Source organism: Sprattus sprattus (genome assembly GCF_963457725.1).
Source record: "Sprattus sprattus genome assembly, chromosome: 1".
NCBI classification, from domain to species: domain Eukaryota; kingdom Metazoa; phylum Chordata; class Actinopteri; order Clupeiformes; family Clupeidae; genus Sprattus; species Sprattus sprattus.
In genome coordinates, this window is record NC_137920.1 from 40,426,228 (window position 1) to 40,449,240 (window position 23,013).

The following is a 23,013-nucleotide window of genomic DNA, read 5'->3' on the forward strand; positions in this document are numbered from 1 at the left end:
TTGCCATCTTAGGTGACTTGGTAGCTAGCTGTCGTTAACGCTAACCAACGTTAAGTTAAATAATTCATTAGTCATGTTGGTAGAAAAGCAAGCTATCCAATTTGTCATCAGTCTTACCATGACACATGTGAAATTACAATGATAAGCGTTCTGAGTTGAGAGCAAGAAACATCCGCTGCGTAAGAAAAGAACGCTACGTTTTTGTTTACAATTTAGCCACTTCCGTATGCTAGCTAACTTATAGCTGTGGGAAACGCTTGCGAGCAAAGTCTGGGTTCAGAAAAGAAGCTGAATAAATCACAGCGGTCAAATTGAACAAAACGGTTAACTGTTAGATCATCAAAAGGTCCACACAAGGCGTATTGTAAAAACTCGAATCAAGGTGGCTACTTGTTGGCGTAAACTGTGTCCAATGCCTGGGCAACGGCCGTTGGGACGCTTTTAAAAATGACGCCCTTTATCAGAAGAAAAAAACTTAGCATGCGCCTCTTGTCTAAGCAGCGCCACCCTCGCTTTGGTTGACACAATGTAGAAAACAAGGCCTTACCCACAAGTGCACGCTATAAGCAGATAGGCAGATACCGCAGTTAGTAACTTACTGTTTAATTACATAGTAATTTATACACACCATTTATTTTTATTTTAATGTATTTCCGAGGACCAGACATTCACTCACGTTTCACTTACTTGTTATTTATTTATTATGCCACATTTTTACCTCATGGTTACATTATATTATTGAAGCTAAATGTCCAAACCTCTAAAGCGCTCAATTGCATACAAAGCCATGTAGTGAGGTATTAATCCATCAAGATAATACAAACTAGGATGGAGATGTTTCATGTAAGCCTGATTTCCGATGTACACGCGACATTAGGATAATTTAGCTAGTCTCTAGTGTTTCTCACTCTGAAAACTTAGGGGAAAGGAGACACACCCCTCGACTTGCACCTTCCCCCTCCTCCAACCGTTTTGCAGACCCTCGCCCGTCATGAATAAACATGCATTTTTAATAACACGCCCTACTTCTCCGTGAGTGGTGAAGTTCATTTAGGGAATATTGATACGAATACTGTGATCCTCGAAATTTCAGAAAAGGGACTTTTTTGAATCTTCCGTGCCATCGGGGAGACTATGGCGGACGCCAGGAGCTTCAGCGCGTCATTTTTGGCTATTTTGCTGCAAGTTTTTCTGATTTGCTCCGCTCAGGTGAGTGATTAAAGTGTTTGTATTGATCACTTTCGTTTGTGATCGTATATATGTAATAGGGCTTGTTTGATAAGTGTGAATACATTTTAATTACTTCACTGTTGTTTACAATGTGGTACGCATTTTACATCAGTTTTGGCATTTTTGTCTGTATCAATCAATGTGTCAAATGTATGTTAGCAGCTGTGGAATAGTTTCTTGCTATAGGTCTCTTACTAAGGTTATCTCAGCCTGTGTCCTAATTTTATTTGAAGAAACGTCTACAACCTGCCGTGGGAATCTTCAGTTATAGGCTGCCACATGATATATTTGTCATATTCAATATTTATTTAAATGGGTATTTAAGCATCCCTCAGAGATTAAAGGACATATGGATACTATTTGCAATACATTAAACAAGATGTCAACACCTGTTTTCACTTTATGGTATCAGAAGGGAGCCTTTGCACAGTGTTGTGAATATAACCTGACCTTTTATTACCAGAGCCAGGTTCAGTGTCTTACAATGGGACTATTGTGCCAGGTGTACAGCAGGGATACCAGTGCATTTGGATTAAAAGATAAAACGCACAAAAAAGTATTTAAAATGTTTGTTTTTTTAGAGAGGTGCCCCAGGTCCGTCAGGGCTCCCAGGTCCTGAAGGTATTGCTGGTTTTCCAGGAGTTGATGGCATTGATGTAAGTAACATACAGAACTTACACTATTTTTGTAGCTTTTCCCCCCTAAAGGGACTGCCAAAAAATCCTTCCAATCAATATTGTTAACAGAAAGTCAACCGACATATAAGTTAGATTAATATTCAGAAGTTTTGATTCCAGGGGGACAGAGGACCTGGTCCTGGCCCGGATGGTGGCCCTGTAAGTAGTCACACACCTTACACTTACTGAGCACCACAGTACACAGACACAACTCATGCCTTACACTTACTGACCATCACAGTACACAGACACAACTCACACCTTACACTTACTGAGCACCACAGTACACAGACACAACTCACACCTTACACTTACCGAGCATCACAGTACACAGACACAACTCACACCTTACACATACTGAGCATCACAGTACACAGACACAACTCACACCCTACACTTACTGAGCACCACAGTACACAGACACAACTCACACCTTACACCTGCTGAGCACCACAGTACACAGACACAACTCATGCTGCATACCAAACCATCATTTTCTCTCGTGTTGTAGGGACCTGATGGAGATGATGGCAAAAATGGAGCAAACGGATTGTCGGGCACCCCAGGAGCCGACGTGAGTTCGTTTTTTTTCTAGTTTTCTGTTGTTGCAAAACAAAGCATCAGTCAGTTAATGTCGTTAATGAAATATCCGTGACATAAATGGCTGTGTGAGATGTTTATATTGGCTCCTGTTTACACAGGGAAGGGGGAAAAAGTGTTGCTGCATAAAAATTCTCAGTAGACTACATCAATCTGCCCATTTATAGCCGACTAGAGGGAGACTCAAATGTGCTTCCTGATGGAAACAGAGGGGGTTTTGTGTGAGCTTAGTACCCTGGGGACCACACCACACTGTAGCCCATGAGAAGACAGTAGCCACAGGCTGGCAAAATCAGACAGAAAATGGCTTCGGCATGCTGTCCGCAGAGAGGGTGGTGCTGAAGGTAGAGGATCAGCAGGGAGGGAACGCTGCTGAATTGATTGGGCATTAGATAGTGGGATGTGTAATGACCAGTGACGAGAGATTGTAAGGTGCTATCTGGAAGGTAAAATGGTTAATAAAGTGTGTGTGCTGTAGGATTTCTGAAAGAAATGTAAAGACACCATGAAACTTAAAAATGGCTTGAAATTGTTATATAAGTTTGTTCTATGTGAGCTATGTTCCCGTAAAATTCCTGAGTTTTTGTGATGGATGGAGCAATGTTCAGCAGTGTGAGTCTCTGCACACTGAGGAGCATCTCAGTCTGGGCCACATCAAGTGATGTAGGTGGAGGCGGAGTCTGATAAGTGGGGGTTGCCAGGTCTCTCCCCAAATGGGCAACTATGCCTGAACAGACGTTCTTTATTCTAGTTATACAGGGACTAATTTCTTACCATCCTACGCTCCCATATGGAAGAGTTTTAAGAGCACTTAGGATAGCTGCTGTTGGGTTCTGATGGTTACAGCAGCTTGAAGTTTGTTCATTCTGTAATTCTGTATATTCAGTATGTTGAATAGTTACTACAGAACCTGATAGAATAAGAACCCACAAATGGATCTATGCAAGGCTACCAGTGAATACCACCATTGTAGGGATTATCAGACGAATAAATATTGTCAGATACAACTGGATATTTAAGTTGTTTTCCTCAATATAAACTGAGGAACTACAGCATGTGTGCAGTATGAATACTGCAATGCACTGAGGATTGGAAAGAAGGTTTAGTGGGGTTACATATAGACTAATGGAATCATGTGACCCTTGTGAAATAGTGAGGGGGTGGGGAGTAAGGTGTGCTTCAGTATGTTTGAGAAGTTAAGTGACAGGATCATCTTGATGCTGATAGTGGCAGATAAAAAAGGAAAGCACATGTTGTGTGTGTTTATTCAATCAATAACACAATGTATATTGAAAATGGGAATTTGATTGAAGCAAATAAATATTGCCTGATTTAAAACTGCAGTTGAAGGTGGGAGGTTTATAGATAAAGTATTAGTTGACTGGGGACCATAACCAAATCAGTTGGGTACAGACACTTTGTAGTTTATTGCTAATTAATTGAATGAGCCTATTAGGGTACTGATGAAAGTAAAGGTTATTTGTCAGTTTCGGATAGTGGCATCACAACAAGGTGATTATTTGCTCAGAGGAAAAAAGAGATTCCCGTTATATTAGCAACATGTATCAGTACATTATATTGGGATCTGTCCATGACCCCTGCCCTGCAGGTCCTATTTGTCTCAGAACCTAATATCTACATTTGTCACATCCAGCTTTGTAAGCCCCCTGAGTCCAGTAACCATTCTCCAGTCCCTTCTGTACTACACAAATTTGGCCTCAGACAGGCTGCCAGTAATGGATCATGGATCAGTCAGTGAATTCAACTCAAACTGATTTTCTCCACAGGGATTGACTGGACCTATTGGTGACCCTGGCACTGTCGGCGCTCCTGGCCTAAAGGTAAAATATTTCATCCAACAAAATTATCTTTTGAGCAATCAGTGCTATAACAATACCACTTTGAATGTGCTGAAGTACATAGTGTGCAATGGTGTAGTATCTGGACAGAAAATGGCCTTTTAGAGGTTAGTACGCATTGTTATATATTGACTAGCAATAAATTATCTGTACATGACCTTTGCTCAGTTTGGTAAATGTGAAGAGTTCAGATGATGTCATCTGCCTTACCCATGAATTAGGATGAGGACAGTAACTGAGTGTTTTCCTGCAGGGTGAACCTGGGGTGCCTGGCCCCCGTGGTGTGGCAGTAAGTACCCAGCATGTCAAAAACCTATTATCTCATATTGGCTTGCAGTGGTGTGAACATTCATATTGACCTACTATTAGTTTCAATCCTCACTGTCAGCCATGGTTAGTAGAGACATGAAAATAAGGTTGCTAAGGGGAGTACATAAAAACAATTCACTAACTGAAACTTTCCTTCAAAGAAAATGAAAGTACGGGGAACATTATCATATTGTAAGGATATGTACTTCCTGGTAATTGCAACAGTGGTCTTGGTATTCGTAGTACCTTTCTTGGAGCTGCAGGAACATCAGAAAAGTAACCAGTGACTTGTTGCTTTGCAACACAGTAAATACAGTATCTTATCAATGACACATGTATTTATAAATGAGAGACATTTTAAACTCCACTTTTGAAAGATGTTAGAGGGTCTGAGAGAATAATGTTCTAACTTTCAAAAAATAAAAAGGGTCTTGAATAAGAAAAGTGACAAATTGTTTTGTCATGTGATTAATACTTATTCCCCTTAAATCTTCAGTATGTTTGTAGGTTTGTAGTAGATAATGCATAAGATTTAAATATTTAAAACATTATAAACACTGTTTTGCATAAATAATATTTTTGTGATGGGTATTTTGGTTGTAGGGAGTTGGAGATGAAGGAGAGCCTGTAAGTACCAAATCATTTCTAAGCCTTTAGCCTTTATTTAGCTTTATATATTGTCATTTCTCACATAATTCATACCGTTGTTCAATTTTCTGTCTTTGAATTGCTTACTGTTTTTCATTGTCTGACAGGGAATTCCAGGAGAGGATGGGTTGGCAGGGGAACTGGGCAAGATTGGGCCCCCGGTGGGTATATGACCAACATGCAACATTTACATTAACATTCAACCTGACACCAGCAAGAATGCTGATCTCCAAACAGTTGACAATGTTATTTCTGAGCTCTGCCTTCCACTGCTAAATGAATGTATACTGATTTCCAACAGGGAGCCAGGGGATTAAGAGGGGCTCTTGGGCTTCCAGGAGCTGCAGGGCCAAGGGTAGGCAAACACTCATCTCAGCTGTTTGATTGTTCTTTGTTTGAAATGTTTGTTTGAAACTGATTCAGGGCATTTGTGAGATGTTTCTGCTAGCCAGAATCAGACAAAACACAACAAAAATGCAGCTTTTAGTCCATTGAATCTATGTGAATTTTTAGTTTGTTTCATTATTATGTTATTTGTTGGGTAGACAGCATTGTTGTATTTCTTTTGTGCCATTTTGACTGTGTAATCTTATCTGAATGTGTAACAGTGTTGTTCTCTGTATTGTGTTTCTGGGTAGGGTCCCCCAGGAGTGTGGAATGGGGAGGATCTGGTGAGACTCACTTAAGCTTCACTTCATCTTCACTCCAGCACTGATAGACTGTCAAACATGTTGTAAAGATGAGCGGAGCAGGATCAGTTTATCTACTGTCTTTACAACAACAAGTAGTATTCACACATTGTTCTTCTAGTGGGACCTGTTTGATAATGTCAAACAATGATTTTCCATTTGATGCATTTCAAACTCAAAACCAATGAAAGATACCCTTACATGAACATCAGAGACTCATCTCACCTGTCTCCCACGACGGTAGAGGAAGTGCTTTACGCTGATTCACACGGTTGAGTTACATCACATCCTGTCTCTGTTCCACAGTGTCCTACTTCCTGTCCCTCTGGCCTCTCGGGTTATTCTGGCCTGCCAGGAATGAAGGTGACCACTCCTGATCTTTGTGTTCAGTATTCATTGTATTCATTGAATTTGTGTCATCAATATAAACAATGTCGAACTTATGTGTATATTGTTAACTGACAAATAGATATTAGGATTCATGCTGCAGTCATTGTTCCACAGGAATGCAATAGATGTCCTTGTTAAGACATTTTTAAACCTCTCTACAGGGCCACAAAGGTGCAAAGGGTGAATCTGGTGAACCAGGAAAGCAAGGACACAAGGTAACAACAATCACAATCTCGTCACTGTACACAGAATGAAAGACAGATCCTTGTGGAAATGCAGTGCTGCATGACAAATCACATTTACCGCATCAACTGAAACTCTCCTGCCAACATCCAACTGAAACTGAAACAGTCATCATCCAGCGCATAACTAATGATCCATCTTTTGAATGCAGGGTGAAGAGGCGGCTCAGGGAGCTCCAGGGGACCAAGGATCCCAAGGACTACCAGTAATATATTCACCTATAACATAACATTAGATCGCTGTCTGTTTCTGTCACACAACAGGCCCCTCAGTAATATATTCTCTTATAACATAACATTATATTACTGTCTGTATTTGTCACACAACATACTGTACATGTAGACCCCTTCTTCATGCACATCACTTCCCATGCGTGTGTATCCCTACACTCTTCACTCTAGACTCATTACTGCTCTTTGCTTACTGCATCACTACTCTCAATCTACACTTCCGTGACTGACAGCTCTCTAGTTTCACTCCACTGCTGAACCACATTCTAGGTCTGTTCACCATCAGCCTCTGTATAAACTGATATATAACTCTGTTATTCATAGCCAGTCTTTCTTGCACACAACATGCAGCCTCTCCATCTCTCCTGTACTCTCTTGGGCCCGCACCTTACCTCACTGTTGCTCTCTCATCTGAACTCTGCAACTTTTTGAGCTTCTGTTGTGCCTGATGTGCTCTGCTTCCAGGGTCCAGGTGGACTGAGAGGGATCACGGGGTTGATGGGCTCCAAAGGTGAAAGGGTAAGGGCTAGCCTCACTGTAAGACTGAGCAAGGGGTCCTTCCATTACTGTCCAGTTTCCTCTTGTACACATGTGATGTTTTCACTACAGTTCAACAACTTTCAGATTTTTTGAATTTATTAGTTAAGTGTTTGTCAGTGTTTGCCATAGACATTTGATTTTCTGATGTTGAGGCTTTGAAAATCTGAAATTCAAACTAACTTTAATAACTGCAACATCTGAATCTTCCTCATGTAGGGTGGTCGTGGCAAGTCTGGTGATGGTGGGCCTTTGGGTCATGAGGGTCCCGCTGTAAGTGCCTGCTTCAGTTTCTTCTTTCAGCCATATGTTCATGACCTCTGTTTGACCTCAGTGTGTGTTTGACCTTGACCTCTGTAGCCGCACAGGGGTTCATGTAGCATTTCAGTGGCTGTGGTGAATATCAGTGTGACATGTGAGGTCACCAAGTTCAGCTGACCTCACTGCAACCCTGCCCTGCCTGTCAGCGAAAACTAGAACTAGAACCCACCCCCCCACCCCACAGACCCACACACACACACACACACACACACACACACCACACACACACACACACACACACACACACACACACACACACAAACACACACACACACACACACACACACACACACACACACACACACACACACACACACACACACACACACACACACACACACACACACACACACACACACATTCTCCTCAAAGGATTACGGCATTTCTTGCCAGCTTAGCAATGCTTACAGGAGGACTCATTGGAATGCTAATAATTGATCACAGGCTGTAAACTTGGAATTGCCTTCAGATGAAATATTGCATCACCAAAAAAGGCACAAGAGAAACGCTCTTATTAATCATAATCTTATTTAATAAAAACATCTCTGAAACCTAATGCCAACTCTAACATATATTTTGTTTCATCGGTCTATGGTAGAGAGACTGGTCAAGGGCACCTTTGGTCTAGTCAAGACTAGTCTAACTAAACGCATCATGACTAGAGAACAGAGACATGTTACTTCATGCCACTGAGTGCATCTGTTTTATGTGACATATTCTGCATAGGAGTGAGTGTTATTATATTATAAACATTCCATCCATGAATGTATTTAGGTTTAGTTATGCAGATCATGTGCTTGTGAATAAATGAATTCCATTTCTCTGTAAGGGTGACCCTGGCCGTAGGGGCAAGGTTGGCGAGTCAGGCCCCAAAGGTATCCAAGTAAGTGTTTTTGTTTTACAGTGCACATTCTACATTTAAATGGCACAGTTAGAGCTATATCTTCAATTCTATTGTTTTTTATGTACTGTATCTAGTAGTATAGTAGTGTGCAAATATAGTGTTCTAACTTTTTGGGTAAGTTAGGTTTGTTTTGTGATTAATGTGAATTGCTACTGCAACACTGCAAATTCCCTTGGGGATCAATAATGTTATACATCTATCTATCTATCGATCTATTTATCTATCTATCTATCTATCTATCTTTCTATCTCTCTCTCTATCTATCTATCTATCTATCTATCTATCTATCTATCTATCTATCTATCTTTCTATCTCTATCTATCTATCTATCTATCTATCTATCTATATATCTATCTATCTACTTATCAATCTATCTATCTAGAAAGTTTGTAGATCATTGCTGATCATTGCACTGTAACATGTTTGTTGTTTAGGGAAATCGAGGGCCACAAGGGATGAGAGGCTTGCCAGGCGCCACAGGAGAAGCTGTAAGTCTAGTCTAACCTCTTAACAATTCACTTCACTACAAACGGGAAGGGAAAACATTGTTCTATGACGTTAAAAACCACCTTAGTTGCCACCATTACTAAATGTGATCAGCGGTCCTCAACTGTAAAACCTCAATGTTAAACCACCATTGCGAATCATGGTGGATTCTCCCCACAGATATAATACACAAAGGATATTAATTTATTCATGTGAAAATATTCAATATTCAATAAAGTAAATATTTGAACAAAAATTGTTTATAGAAACAAACCTTAATAGTTTTATTTTCATTTAGGGTTTGCATGGACCTGATGGTCGTGAGGGCATCCCTGGAATGCCAGGCGTGAAGGTAAGATGTTTTAATATCTTTTATATATATGTTGTCAAAGCTGATATGCAACCATGTTCCCTTTCTCACAGTTTATTAGAATGATGCCTTATTAGTCAACTGTAGTGGAGTATACTCTCTGAGCCTGCATTGTGTACACCTCTTCAAGGGCATTACAGCAAAGGTCGGATCTCCTGGAGATGTTGGACTACAGGGACTTCCTGTGAGTATGATCATATACCACTGGGCTCACTGTGGAGATCACATGGGCGGGTCTAGTCTCCATTTGGTTTCAGTTTAGACAAAGGAATAATCCACTGTGGAATATAAACATTCACTGAGCCTTGTTTTTTGATCTTATATTATACTGTCAGGAAAGAGCTTTGAGATCTGAATTTTTGTTAATTTTTCACTTTCTTTGCAGGGTCTGCCGGGCATCCCAGGAGCCAAAGGTCACTCTGGGTCAAAGGTTGGTCACACAGAATGACAGAAAGAAACCAGAGAGAATAATTCCCCAAAAAAGAGAAAAGAACAAGCTTGCGGCTTTTTTAGATATTCCCTAAAATGAATTGCTGACAGCGCTTAAGTGGTTTGACTTTTATTTGGAAATTCTGGCCCAAATTTGTATTTCTCATATGGAAATGTGCAGAAAGTTAAATGTTTTTTCTTGTTTCCAGGGAGGCCAAGGTGATCCCGGGGTTGCAGGAATAATTGGAAACTATGGAAAAACAGTGAGTGAATAGGACACTCATTTTGTCCATTCATTCCTTTGCTGTATATGTGTGTGTTTTCAAATGGAAATCATCATCGTGGTGGCTGTAAATGGTGTCACAGTTACATCCCTACAGGGCCGGAATGACAGTGTGGCAGGATGACTGGATTTGAAATGATGGTTGAATGATAGATGAATGATGGATGGATTGATTAATAGCAGTATAGTTACCATGGGTTACGTTGCTGTGCTGATGATCTGTTCATCCGCAGGGAGAGCGTGGAGAAGAGGGAGAGCAGGGGCCGGTGGGACCAAGAGCTGGGCCAGTAAGTATTGATCTATCTGCATCCCAGATGGATGAGTGGTGCAGTGTCCAGTGCTTGAGTGATGAGCGTCTCTTCCCTTCCCTTCTCTTCTCTTGTGTGTGTTTAGGGCGAGAGAGGGGTGGTAGGTCCTGCTGGGCCTCCAGGACCTCCAGGTGAAAAGGTAAGTTATCAGCCCCAAAAAGATGCACTGCGTTGGGCATTGATCGAAGATTTTTATTTGTCTAGAATTTCAATATTTGTGTGAGGAGTGGACTTGGGTTCTATGCTCTTGGCTAAAAAGGACACATTACAGAACATTCCATTGTAGTTTACTTATAGTATGGTTTGCAAACTGACAAGAAGTCAGAAGAGCTGGAATACCCAAATCACTCAAACCATTCATATGAAAATGCAGCTCAGACAATCATGTTTGGGTTCAAGCTAAATCTCCAGTCACATGGCAAGGCAAATGAGCCAAATCTTCATTTAAGGTTTGGAGTAGATTTTGTTGCAGCATATTTATATTTCCCTTTGCACAACTTGGAAACTGTGAACATTTATCTATGGTTTGGAAAGCAGTAAGAGATAGTTTACATAGCGGTACTCCATGATTTAAAAGGTATTTTGTGTTAAACATACAATCACAGAGATTTTTGTGTCTGGAGGGATTCAGTATTCAGTAGAACAACTGTGAAAAAAGGTGGATCACAGACATCTGTCTGAAAAAAACGAAAAAAGGTGGAAGAGCAGGAAATGAAGGAGTCACCAAACAAGAGGAGGAAAATGGAATCCAGTGAAAATATTTGGAGTCTGTTGGACTCTGAACAGAAAAGGATGTACTGATGCTGTTCCACCTGTGTGCACAGGCTCATCTTACGTCTCATATGTGACTGAACAGGGTTCACATTTGGTGTGTGTCATTTCCTTAACTTGGAAAACACCAAGGGAAGGCTTAAATGTGTGTGGTATGAGCCAGTCCTGTAATCCCCTCTCATTCTACTGTACACACAACCTGACTGACTACAAACTCAGATCTGTCACAGCTTGACGCCATTTCATCGGAGTCGCACTGGATAAGGTTCTTAAGTGGACTTAAATCTCCAGGGGGTCACAGATGTCCATCTCCAAACAAACAGATGAACACAATTTCAGGTGGATTTCGTCAGCTAGCTTCAGTGAGGAACAAGGCCACAGCACCGTGGGGAGTTTGTGATGGAGTCAGACCCAGATATCCCAACACTCCTCCACTGCCAAGTGACCTACCAGCCCCATGTGGATCATGTCAGGAACGCTGACATCCTACTATGTTTTTACCCTCAGACTCACATGTATTCACACATATAGGAAGCCAATTGCTAGGACTAACTTACACCCAGGCTCCTTCTGGGGTTCCTGGCTGCAGTAAGTCTATAATCTGATGGCGAGGAGCATGAATAGCCTGTTGTTGCCCGTGCCCAACCGGCTCAGGGGGTATTTTCTTTGGTAAGGGGATATGTGCAGCAGGAAAGGGGGCCTGAAAGAGACCTCTGTTAGGGAGGAATTCCAAGAGTCAGCCAGCCAAGGGTAGAGCACAACCAGGGCCCAGACATCTGTACAACACCTACTGACTTGCTTTTCCATCCCTGCCGAGGACAGTATGTTTTTCTAAGCTAATGTGGTTGGATTAAGGCTTGTGAGGTAGGGTCTTTGCACAGTTGATGTACTGTTTTTTTAACGGAGTAATTTTAGGTGCGTGTGTGTGTGTGTGTGTGTGTGTGTGTGTGTGTGTGTGTGTGTGTGTGTGTGTGTGTGTGTGTGTGTGTGTGTGTGTGTGTGTGTGTGTGTGTGTGTGCGTGTGTGTGTGTGTGTGTGTGGAACAGGGACCTAAAGGTGACCTGGGCCTTCCAGGACTTCCAGGGCCCGCTGGTTTCATTGGTCAAAAAGGAGATCGGGTAAGACCTAATTAAAAGACCTCTCTTTTACAAAGCACAAAACACATTTTATATGTGCACAGCTGTGTATTCTCATCCTAAGAGCCACAGCGTCTCCCTCTTAAAAGTATCAGTACTTGGTCCCAGGTCGTAACCATTTAATTTATTATAATCCACAATAAATTAAATGAATTCAATATTCACAAAGAAAGTCATGTATAAAAGTGACCCTTATCTTTGAACGAGGACCACATTTAATCCAGCCTAAATCAGATAACAGAGTTGAGTAAGGCTGAGGTACATATTGTGCCTAAGGCCTACATAATAGGTGTTCTCTGACAGACAGGCCTGCCTGTGAGTGAGATCCTGTTTCACAAATGGAATCCCATTCTTTCTGTACCTTGGCTAAACATGGACAAGGAACTTGCCCCTGCTCTCCACTTGTACAGTGTTATAAAAGTCAACATGGCTTTATTAAACATTCTTCCGTCAAACATAGGAAAACTGAGAGTAGTCGAGTTACACACAAAAGGTTAAAAATACACCATGTACTGAATGGACAGCTGTGTTCTTCACCTGTAAGGCTACACGGTGCACCTACCCACAGGCACGCTGGGCTAAAATAAAACTATAATAATAACGAAATAAAATTGTGAAAGTGGAGGACATAAAAGAGAAGGCTGTTTTAATTCCCCTGACCTTCCCTCCCATTACCCAGAGCCCAGTACATGCACCATCTAAACAGCTTCATTGAGTAAAGATAAGTTGACCAAGCAATCGCATGTTTTACTGCTGCTACAGATGAGCTGGTCAAGAACTCTGAAAGCAATCACATGATTCATTATTTTTCAACCTTTCTTTAAGGATACTGATCAGAGTGTGATGAAATAGTCAGTGGGTTTGGTACATCTCTACGGTTACATAGACATTTGCTTATTTTACCTTATCTATGTATTTATGTCATTGATATGTAACTTTATTATAGGTTGACATCCTTGATCTTGAAATATATTGACATAATATGGCTTCAACTCTCATTGCCCATCACTGTCATCCAAATGGGATACTAATAACTATATCAAACTTTAGTTCTCCACTGATCACATATTAATACTTTTTTTCAGGGTGCAGTTGGTCTCACTGGTCCTGAGGGTGCTCCAGTAAGTCTAACTTATTGTGCTTAATACTGATCTGCTAAAACTGCCACATCTGTCAACATCAACATTGTATTTAAATTCTAGCTCTGTGAATGTATGTTCGTAACTCTTATGCTGATTATTCAACACTGTATTGTATTGTATTGTTGATTTGTATTGTATTGTATTATCTGTGCATATTATTATTAAAGGATTAATAAAGTATTTATCTATCTATCTATCTATCTATCTATCTATCTATCTATCTATCTATCTATCTATCTGTTTTCTGACTTTAGGGAGCTCAAGGAGAAGAAGGAACTCCCGGGAACAAAGGAGACCCAGTGAGAGACTACATGCAACATAAGTCTTAAAAATCAGAGAGTGTGGACTCCATTTCCCATGATGCTCTGGTGCCCTGTAAAAGGGTTGTTCCTGTTTTGTGCCAAATGCATGTAAGGACAGGCTTCAGCCTCCCCTGCCCACAATCCACTGGCTCAAAAAGGAACTACCGGCAGAGTCCTCAGGAGGTTACAGGACTGAACACTATCATTATTATCATCCATTTCTATAGTTTTCATGAATCCCATTTCAGGGGGAGCAAGGAATACTGACTTTAAGAATAAATCCCAACTTGTTTCACTCCATTACAGCAAGTCAGATTTGCCTTTGGAAGTCCATTTGTCATCAGTCTTTGTTGTGCTGATGTGTTTTTTTGATCTACAGGGGGAGGAAGGTGAATTTGGAGAAAAAGGATCAGTGAGTGCTACTCTATGTACAGATTTTGACCAAGTCATAAATCACAATACTGGCTGTGCTCATTTTTGGTTGCTTCACGCGGTGAAAAGTATTGTGCCGATACACTACACCTCCAACACCTGTCCTGTGGCATTGTGACCAGACAGGGAAGCCAGGAGAAACTGGGAACCGAGGGCCAGAGGGGGCCCGTGGCCTGCCAGGAGCCTTTGGAGAATTTGGAGAGATTGGGCCTCGTGGCATGCAGGGAGACCGGGGAGTACCAGGACTGACCGGAGGACAGGGTTCATCAGTAAGCATCCAACCTGAAGAGACATACATCTCATAGGAAACACACATATGCATAAGTCAGATCTTAAAACATATTTACCTGGTGAATCTTGACTACTGACTTATGACACTGTAATGAGCTGATGATAGTTGCTGGTGTAATAATGTAATAGTGTAATGTAAATATGATGCACATATAATGAAATGGCCTGTACAGTAATAAAACAATCTTCTCAGGGCAGAGCTCCAACAAATGAGCACATCAAGCAAGTTTGCATGAGAGTGATGCAAGGTAAGACTGCATTTATCCTGTCAATCTCACTCATCTCCTTTATGTTTTATTAAATGTTATCAGAGTTGTGAGACATACTTCTGTTCCACACTGGACTCAAGCCTGCGTCCTCTTTCATGAGAGGATGCTGAGCTAGAAAGGATGCTACAATTCATGGGTGCTAGCGTGAGGAGTGATGTTTAGTGAGGTACCTCTGCCACTCTCAACCCCCTTAACTGCACTCCCAGTATGGGTCAAATGAGAAGCATAGTCCTGAACTGGATTCAAACCAGCACCCTTAGACATGGGAGATAGGCAAGCACGGACCTCGGGTAAAACCCAAAGGTATTAGCGTCTCTTGCCAGCACCTCTCTAAAGGTATCAGGGAATGGGGTTTCCTCACAAGTACAGCTCATACCTGCTGGCCACTGTTACACCTACATCATTGAAAAGCAAGAAAGTGGCCCAGAGCAATGAAATTAATTTGTATTCCTCTTTTACTGTAGCTTGGTCTGCACATAGGTCCCCTACGTTTTCTTTCTTGTCCACTTACACCATCTTTACTCCTCTTCTCATTACAGAACAGCTTGCACAGCTTGCCGCCAGCCTCACCAGACCAGATTCTGGGATCTCAGGACTCCCTGGCCTACCAGGTCCCCCGGGTCCTCAAGGCTCAACTGGAAACAACGGCTTCCCAGGCCACCCTGGGGCTAGAGGCCTGCCGGGACTCAAGGGGCCACCAGGCCTACTGGGACAGAAAGGACCCAAAGGTGAGCAGTGGTGATCCTGATCTACCTCACAGATCAGACGCTGAGAGGAATTTAAAACTTCAAGTCAATATTATGTTATGTATTTACCATTAAGAGGACCATTACCAATATGAATGGCAAAGAATGAGTGTTAGTCTGGCTGGCCAACATACAATATATTAAGCTACTAACTTGCGTTTGACTTACTCTTCTGCGGCCACAGTAAATAACAAAATGTGGCAGATCTAAATAGATAGAATAGTTAGCTAACTGCAGATGTATTGCCTAATAGGACAAGGCCAGTCACGTGAGATCCAGCCAGATGTTTATTTTAGCGTCGCCATTCAAAGTGATGTAGTACTTGAGCCAGGAAAAATTGTGATAGCTTGTCTAACCCAATGAAGGGTGCCCATTTTGGAGCATTTTTTGGTAGAGATAGTGTTTTATCTGCACAGACAAAAGATACAGAACAAGTTTGTTTTTCTAATCCAATACACTTTTTGTCAAATTCAGCGAATGGCTCCTCATGGTTCTATAGCTGTCTGATCTGTGTGTGTGCTAACTCTGATGTGTGTACACAGTCCTGGCTCTATAAATAGGAAACAAAGTGGTTCAAATATCAACAACCTTTTGCTCAAATTTTGGACTCTACCATTAAATAGACATGAGTGATCGCTCCTCTTTCTGTGAAAAATAGCAAGCTATTTAATGGATGAGTTTGGTTTCCCAGAGCTGAAAAAGAACAGGCTATTTAATGGATGAGTTTGGCTCCTCCTTCTATGAAAATGAACAACCTATTTAATGGATGAGTTTGGTTTCCCAGAGCTGAAAAAGAACAACCTATTTAATGGATGAGTTTGGTTTCTCAGAGCTGAAAAAGAACAACCTATTTAATCGATGAGTTTGGTTTCTCAGAGATGAGGCTTGGTGTGTTTATTCTTATTGCTATGTATTTTGTCATCTCTTGCTTGCTTGTCATCTCTAATGCTTGTTGTTCACAGGTGATACTGGAGACAGAGGAGACAGAGGACCCACAGCTATCGGGCCCAAGGGCATTGCTGGAGTGCCTGGCCTCCCTGGTAGGGAACAACGTTGAATGACTTCACAGTTTTAATTGATAACGTAATTGAAAATATAGATGTTTGAAACATACAATCGCTGCTCGTCATGAGTTAATGGTCCATATTATGTCTTGATAATTGTTTCTTTGTAAGATGTTCCCTATTGCCAAGGGCCAGTGAACTTGCCTGGTTGAACAATAACGTTCAGACAGACATGACAGTTGCATGCATCTTGTGTCCACAGGGGACCAGGGCAGAGCAGCTTATGGCACCCATGGGCGTGATGGGTTGAGAGGCCCGCGTGGAGCTCCCGGCATGGCTGGTGTTCCAGGGCCTCCTGGTCCGTCTGGGCTCAATGGTTACTGCGAGCCGTCCCAGTGCGTCCTCCAGGCAGCGGCGGGACAGATGTCGTCCAAGGACTCCGGCATGAAAGGACCAGATGGGCATTGAGATTCCGACTCCACAGTCAGAACCCAAAACTCAGAGCCCAGGTCAGGGAGACCTGAGAGACTTAGAGAGAACACTTCCACTGAAGAGGACATGCTAACACTTTACTTGAAGTAGCCACTGCGCTTTGGGATCATAAGAGTAAGATGGAATGTCACACTGGTAGACGTGCCCATAACATTTGTTGTTAAGCATGGAATCATTTTGGGGGTTAAGTTTGACTAACTTTGAAATGGTATGCAATATCGTGGCACACTTGCTCTTATGATTGGGCCAGTGAGAAAGCCACTTCAAGTAAATTGTTACAGAAATAAAGCCTTTTGTTTTGACACGACAGTCATTCTTCCTCATTAATAGTCAATTATGGGCTGATGAAGTAAACTATATTTTTGTTGTCCTCCATCGAGTTCTATTTTCTCTCCCTTTGTTATACGAAAGAGAACATCTCCGTCAGCCATTCCTGTACACCCAGATACCAATTGATTTTTTTAAGTTGCTGTTTTCATGCCAAATATGAAAATGATGAAATATAGAATATGTCTTAAGTGTATCTGTAAATCTGTATATGTGTCAATACTGAACCCAAATCCTCTTGTGAATTATACTGTTGACAGAATGACCTTGTGTGTTTTTGTCACTTAAACTCTGTGTTTCCAAGACATTTGTACAGTACATCATCACTTAACTTCTTTGCAGTGTTAATTGTGTTTGTACGCTGGAAGAGCCCGTTCACCTGATCCATGTTTGACTATTCCATTCCACCGATCCATGTTATATTATTTATTATATTAAAGGCAGATGTGATGCCAATTGTGGGAAAAAAGGTAAAATAAACACATTTTGATAAAGCTTTGCATGGTTTTGTATAGCTAGTCTACAGGTGCAAGTCGTGGTCATTAAAGCCTCAGGCTCCAAATCAGGCCCTGTATTTCAGAGTGTCATTTGTAGCTCCACATAGACATACACACAGGCATTACCCCTGACTGCCCAGTGCCCACCCATGCAGTCGTATCAATGATGGTAGCCATTTTCTCCACGTCCCATTTCAATAGGATTAATTTATTATACTGATGACGGTTGAACTTAGCAAAGTCTAACGCCGTCAACAAGAAAAGGACTTGTCTGAACATGTCGAAACTGTAACTGCGGATTTCAGCCTCTGGGGGGCACCGTCTACCACAAACCTAAACCATTTTCTGATTTATTAACACACACACACACCTGATCAAATAGCTGTAACAGACTCAAATCAGTGTATCTGCTATAGCTCTTAAAGGTAATGTTTAAAAACAAAAAATAAAAATGCTGAGTCCACATTAATCTTTTTCAGTGTATTATTTTAATGTACTTTCACAAGTTGGTGAACAGATACAATTTGCCTTTCACCATACTAAAACACATTGATAAGTATAAATAGCCCACCTAATAATACACATTTCAAATACATAAATCAAGTATCCAAGTATTAAGTTACGCACATCAAATAAAAAAAGCATACAAAATATCGCAGACATTTTAGTCCAGTTTTAAGCTTAAACACAAAATCACATTTCTGACATGGCAGTAATTAGTAAACAATGTTTGGATGACAAAGAAAGCCAAAAAATAAGAAAAGAGAAACTATCCGAGCCTTCAATAAACATTATCGCTACAATTAAGCAACGTATATTAAAACAGCTATGGAAGGATTTATCTTATTAACTTCCTGCAGTGTACATAGCTGACATTTCTTCCAAAATTAAAAACCTTTCCAAAAGTGGATCAACCCTTGTTAAGATCGCCTTCTTTTCATTTCAATTGTAAGGCATTTAAATGTAGTTAGAAGGCAGACATGATTATAATGTGTCTAAACTCAGAGAACAACATAACATAAAAAGGATACATGATTTTGAAATTTCATATTTAGACATCATGACAACAGCACAAGGAAAAGTTGGTTTGGCAAAGGGGCAACTTTGCAAAAAGGTGGTCAAATGTATCCGATGGCAATATTCACATTATACTGAAACTCAGGTGGAAGCACCTCCTACACATCAGCGATCACATACAAGGAAACACTCAAGTGTAGACACAACATCTCAAGATGCTTCACTGGAAAACATAAGCAAAAAACTGGAGAATTACTGGGCACGATTTATTGTGGAAGTACATTGGGGTTTGATTTAAGATTAGTGGACACGCTTTTAGCAGTCTGGCTAAACTCTCAAGGGGAGGTAGTGACCTGGGGCTCTACTCAGGCCTACTGAATGCAGCAGTTGTTACGGTGACCGTTGGAATCTTTGAAGCGCAGGCGCATCTTTGGACGATATTTCTCGAGATAGAAGAGCTGCTTGCTGTTGAACGCTCCCCGACGCTTCCTGAGAACAAAGGGGATTAACATTCCTCATGAGCAGATTATAAGGGCTGTGTTCAATGTCCAATGTGTGACGTTTGTGCATCGCTAAGATTGGAACACTCCCTTGTATATAACATGTGCACATATATTTGGTATATTAATGTGATAACTCACTGCAACGCTAGCTGTTGGCTTCTAATTAGTAAAACAAATTCTCAGCCATGGTATATCTAGTCACTGTGCTATTCCATTTATAGCAGATATTCAGACCTTATTCTTCACGTGTTCTTCAGATCTTATTCTTCGTGTATATAGCCTGTGTTTAGACTGTGTAGTGAACAGTGACTCAAACAATGCAGACGTACTGTCGAATGAACTGGACAGCATCTTCATACTTCATCCCACACTCGATCAGAGCGAGGGCCACCAACACAGGAGCTCTGGGTGCAAAGAGTTGAGAGGTGTCAGAGGAGAATGCAGGACACTGGATTCTAGAACATTCCAAACAGTTTATCTTATTAACATGTTTGTTCTGATTAAAGAGGCCAATATTATCTCATTAACATGTTTGTTCTGATTAAAGGGCCAATATTATCTCATTAACATGTTTGCACTGATTAAGGGGCCAATGGTCCACACCTTCCGAGGCCCGACACACAATGGACAGCAACACAGCAGCCTGGCTCCTCCCTAAACTTAAGCTTCAAGAGGTTCAACCAATCATCTACAATTTGGTTTGAGGGAGGAGCGCCGTCATCAAAAGGCCAATCCTGTAAACACGATACAGACAGAGAGAGAGAGAGAGAGAGAGAGAGAGAGAGAGAGAGAGAAAGAGAACAGTTTAGCATATATCTTCTGAAAGAAATTAACTCTATTACCTGCAGTAACATGTTCAAGGTGTGCGTTGCTCATGAACAGGTTGGAGTAGAACTCTTACCAGAACCTGAATTCCCTCTTTCATCACCAGCGAAGCATCATAGGTGGACTCACAAACTCTCACTACAGTGGTGACTCCATATTTTTTCAGTTCCTATTAAATAGAAGTCATAAGGTACAGAGTATGGGTATGTATTAGGCTGTATTGTAAAAGGTGGCTGTTTTTTCATTCACAGACAAAAACACTATCCTCCATGTCACAGACTTTTGCTGTATTAGATGACTCAAATATATAAATATACATTTATATATATGACCACAGCTCACCTCAATGAATTTATTTAAAGTGGCATTGGTGGGGTTGTGGGTGATGAGGAACCTCATATTTTTGTAGGTGATTTCCACTGGGGCTGGCCTGTTCATACGCGCCATGGCAACGGAATCAAAAGAGGCTGAGAGCTAACAGACGGGCCTACAAAATTGGGAGGTAATGAGAAACTCCAAGGCTATGTCTTCAGACAAGCACCAAAAATGTGTAACCGTAAAAACTTGTTGCCGAGTGAAGGGGGGGGGGGGGGGAAACAACCAAGGCGATGCAAAGGTAAGGGCCAACGTTTAGAACTAAGGAGGGAGAGAAGGAACGAGGGGAAAAAATCCTTCAAAACAAGGCAAGTCCTCTTGAGAACGAGGAGGCGAAGGCCGGCTAGGGCAGTGCACTTTGGGAGATTTACCCCATCCAGACTTGCTCTGCTGGTGTGGACTCTCCCTCTTTGAGGCCCGAGATCCCGCCAACGTTCAAGTCTCTGTGCAAGCTTCTTTCGTGAGGTAGCTTGGGTTGGGCCGGCACTTCACTCGTCTGCATACACGCCGTGCTGGCTCTGGCAGTAGTCTCCACTGCCCTTCAGAAACTCCATAAATGTGTGACCCAAAACACCACAGAACTGCTGCAAGAGTGACAACAGGAGACAGTGTCAACGCCCACCCACAAACTTGACTTGGATGAATAACAAACACGCCTCAACAAGAATGAGATGAGACAATAGTTTCTCATGATGAAAAATCAGGATTGCATGAAAGTACAGTAACTTTTCAATATGTGTTCCAAGACTGAGAGATAAACGTTTTGAGGCACCATTTTGAAAAAGCAATAGGCCTTTACTGCAAGCTTACCAGTAGCACCAACATTTTGTTATAACCTGCTCTTATATACTGAAATATCAGCCCTGCCTTAACTGTCGGGAAAAATATCCTCCATGCACAATGTCGTTGGTCATTTCCATTGTTTGGATGTGATACTGACAATAATCATCGTTAATTGATAATTTCGGCCATCTAACGTTGGCTACATTTTCGTTATCAGCGTTATAAATTACCTGTAACGTTACCCTTCAGTCAGTGCAAATGCAAATACATATTCAATAGATGTAAATGGGTTTCTTACATTAGCCAGCTGTCTACGTAAACTTATTGTTAGGTTTGTCTGCTAACAAAAGCAACAGCACGCTACTATAGCAATGCGTTAGCGAATACAAAATTCCAAATGAACAACAAGCTACGGTCAATAACCTAACACAGGTTAACGTTACATCTTCACTGAGGTCAGGCCAAGAAAAACGACAAAACTCGAGAGAAAATATAATCCTTTGCCTTCCTATTCGCGATTTACCATAATATTAATTAACCTGTTTACATAGATAGCTAACGTTATAGGTTAGGCATCTACATCAAAGCCCCATCGCTTGTTCAGGTACAACTTTAGGTAAGGTAGAAAGATAAATGTGATGAAAACAATCTAGTGAGTATTGTTTGAAGAGACCCAGATAGATTTCCAATCCAAATTTGACGTAAGCAACTTGGGTAGCTAACGTTAGCCTTTGTGTTATTTGTCAAACCAAGCGCCATAACAGATGAAGAGGCCCTGCGCATTTATCAGAGTAACAAGAAAGGAGGAGCACGGATTTAGCTACCGTTAGCTTGCTAGCAGTATGGCCAAGTATTTTTCTAGACGGCGGCATGACAGCAGTAAACTATCCCATTTACCGTTTGTTACTGCTGCAAAATATAAGAACTATGCGCCAGTTTATGTTATGTGGAAAGGCTGAACGCAGGCTGCCGGTTTATTAGCAGATTTGACTAGCCAACATTGGCTAACACAAGGCCAGTTATCCTGTATATGGGTCACTTCATTAATCGCTGACAGCATTCTCGTAGATAAACTATATTTGGTGATAGGAATTTGACTTTCATGCTTATTCTACCGACGCTTTTTGGAGTCAATTAGGAGTATGTGATGCATAACTTCGTTAGTAGCCATCTCGTACTAGCTGGATAACTAGCTAACACGATGTCCTCAGTATGACCATATCTGAATCTAACTAATTTTACTTATGTCAGAACAAATAAACGATGCACGGATACTTACCGGAATATGCTTAATCATTGAAGATTGTAGCTTAATCATAAAGCCGGTCCCAAGAAAGACTTTAAAAATGTGAATTAATATTGCACCATACAGCTGCAGCTTCCTGCCGAATCAGCGTCTACTCCGCTGAGATCACGGTTTTAGCAATCACTTCTCTCTCCTTCAGTACTTGCAACCGCACCCTGGAAACAGGGACTGATCGTGTTCCTACGTATCACATCACGCTTGTCCTGCGCAAATTATGCGCTAACATAAGCTATAAACATACAATTACACCACAGTAACCTATAAGACATTTTACAACATTGC

At 41.3% G+C, this 23,013-nt stretch overlaps 3 protein-coding genes across 3 annotated transcripts; 1 reads left to right on the top strand and 2 right to left on the bottom strand.

Moving 5' to 3' along the window:
- Positions 1-1,134: 1,134 nt before the first annotated feature.
- Positions 1,135-17,074, top strand: col9a1a (collagen, type IX, alpha 1a; the record flags this gene model as incomplete). Its single annotated transcript, XM_080844255.1, has 31 exons — positions 1,135-1,209; positions 1,812-1,886; positions 2,028-2,066; positions 2,419-2,481; positions 4,295-4,348; positions 5,279-5,302; positions 5,431-5,484; positions 5,625-5,678; positions 5,962-5,994; positions 6,319-6,375; positions 6,564-6,617; positions 6,797-6,850; positions 7,341-7,394; positions 7,632-7,685; positions 8,563-8,616; positions 9,072-9,125; positions 9,422-9,475; positions 9,624-9,677; positions 9,879-9,923; positions 10,132-10,185; positions 10,439-10,492; positions 10,599-10,652; positions 12,331-12,402; positions 13,506-13,541; positions 13,817-13,861; positions 14,244-14,276; positions 14,419-14,565; positions 14,781-14,835; positions 15,396-15,584; positions 16,565-16,642; positions 16,869-17,074. 31 exons carry the CDS (start codon positions 1,135-1,137, stop codon positions 17,072-17,074), a joined length of 2,028 nt encoding a protein of 675 aa, XP_080700381.1.
- A 1,405-nt stretch (positions 17,075-18,479) lies between these two features.
- On the bottom strand, positions 18,480-21,055 carry ptp4a1 (protein tyrosine phosphatase 4A1). Its single transcript, XM_080856322.1, has 5 exons — positions 20,610-21,055; positions 20,344-20,436; positions 20,046-20,176; positions 19,772-19,846; positions 18,480-19,428 (listed from the first exon to the last, which is right to left on the bottom strand). The coding sequence occupies exons 1-5, from the start codon at positions 20,712-20,714 to the stop codon at positions 19,311-19,313; spliced, it is 522 nt and encodes a 173-aa protein (XP_080712448.1). The 5' UTR covers positions 20,715-21,055; the 3' UTR covers positions 18,480-19,310.
- Position 21,056: 1 nt separating this feature from the next.
- On the bottom strand, positions 21,057-22,829 carry LOC308379262 (uncharacterized protein). The gene is made up of 2 exons (XM_080856334.1): positions 22,705-22,829; positions 21,057-21,226 (listed from the first exon to the last, which is right to left on the bottom strand). The coding sequence occupies exons 1-2, from the start codon at positions 22,741-22,743 to the stop codon at positions 21,131-21,133; spliced, it is 135 nt and encodes a 44-aa protein (XP_080712460.1). The 5' UTR covers positions 22,744-22,829; the 3' UTR covers positions 21,057-21,130.
- Positions 22,830-23,013: the final 184 nt, after the last annotated feature.

What these genes read in the sequence shown, in the direction of transcription:
- LOC308379262 (XM_080856334.1), bottom strand. Translation starts at nt 22,743, where the DNA reads ATGATTAAGCTACAATCTTCAATGATTAAGCATATTCCG. An exon ending in CAATGATTAAGCATATTCCG is followed by an intron (nt 21,227 to 22,704) that starts GTAAGTATCCGT and finishes TCACTCTTGCAG; the next exon opens with CAGTTCTGTGGTGTTTTGGG.
- ptp4a1 (XM_080856322.1), bottom strand. Translation starts at nt 20,714, where the DNA reads ATGGCGCGTATGAACAGGCCAGCCCCAGTGGAAATCACCTACAAAAAT. An exon ending in CTTTAAATAAATTCATTGAG is followed by an intron (nt 20,437 to 20,609) that starts GTGAGCTGTGGT and finishes TCTATTTAATAG; the next exon opens with GAACTGAAAAAATATGGAGT. An exon ending in TGTGTGTCGGGCCTCGGAAG is followed by an intron (nt 19,847 to 20,045) that starts GTGTGGACCATT and finishes CTTTGCACCCAG; the next exon opens with AGCTCCTGTGTTGGTGGCCC.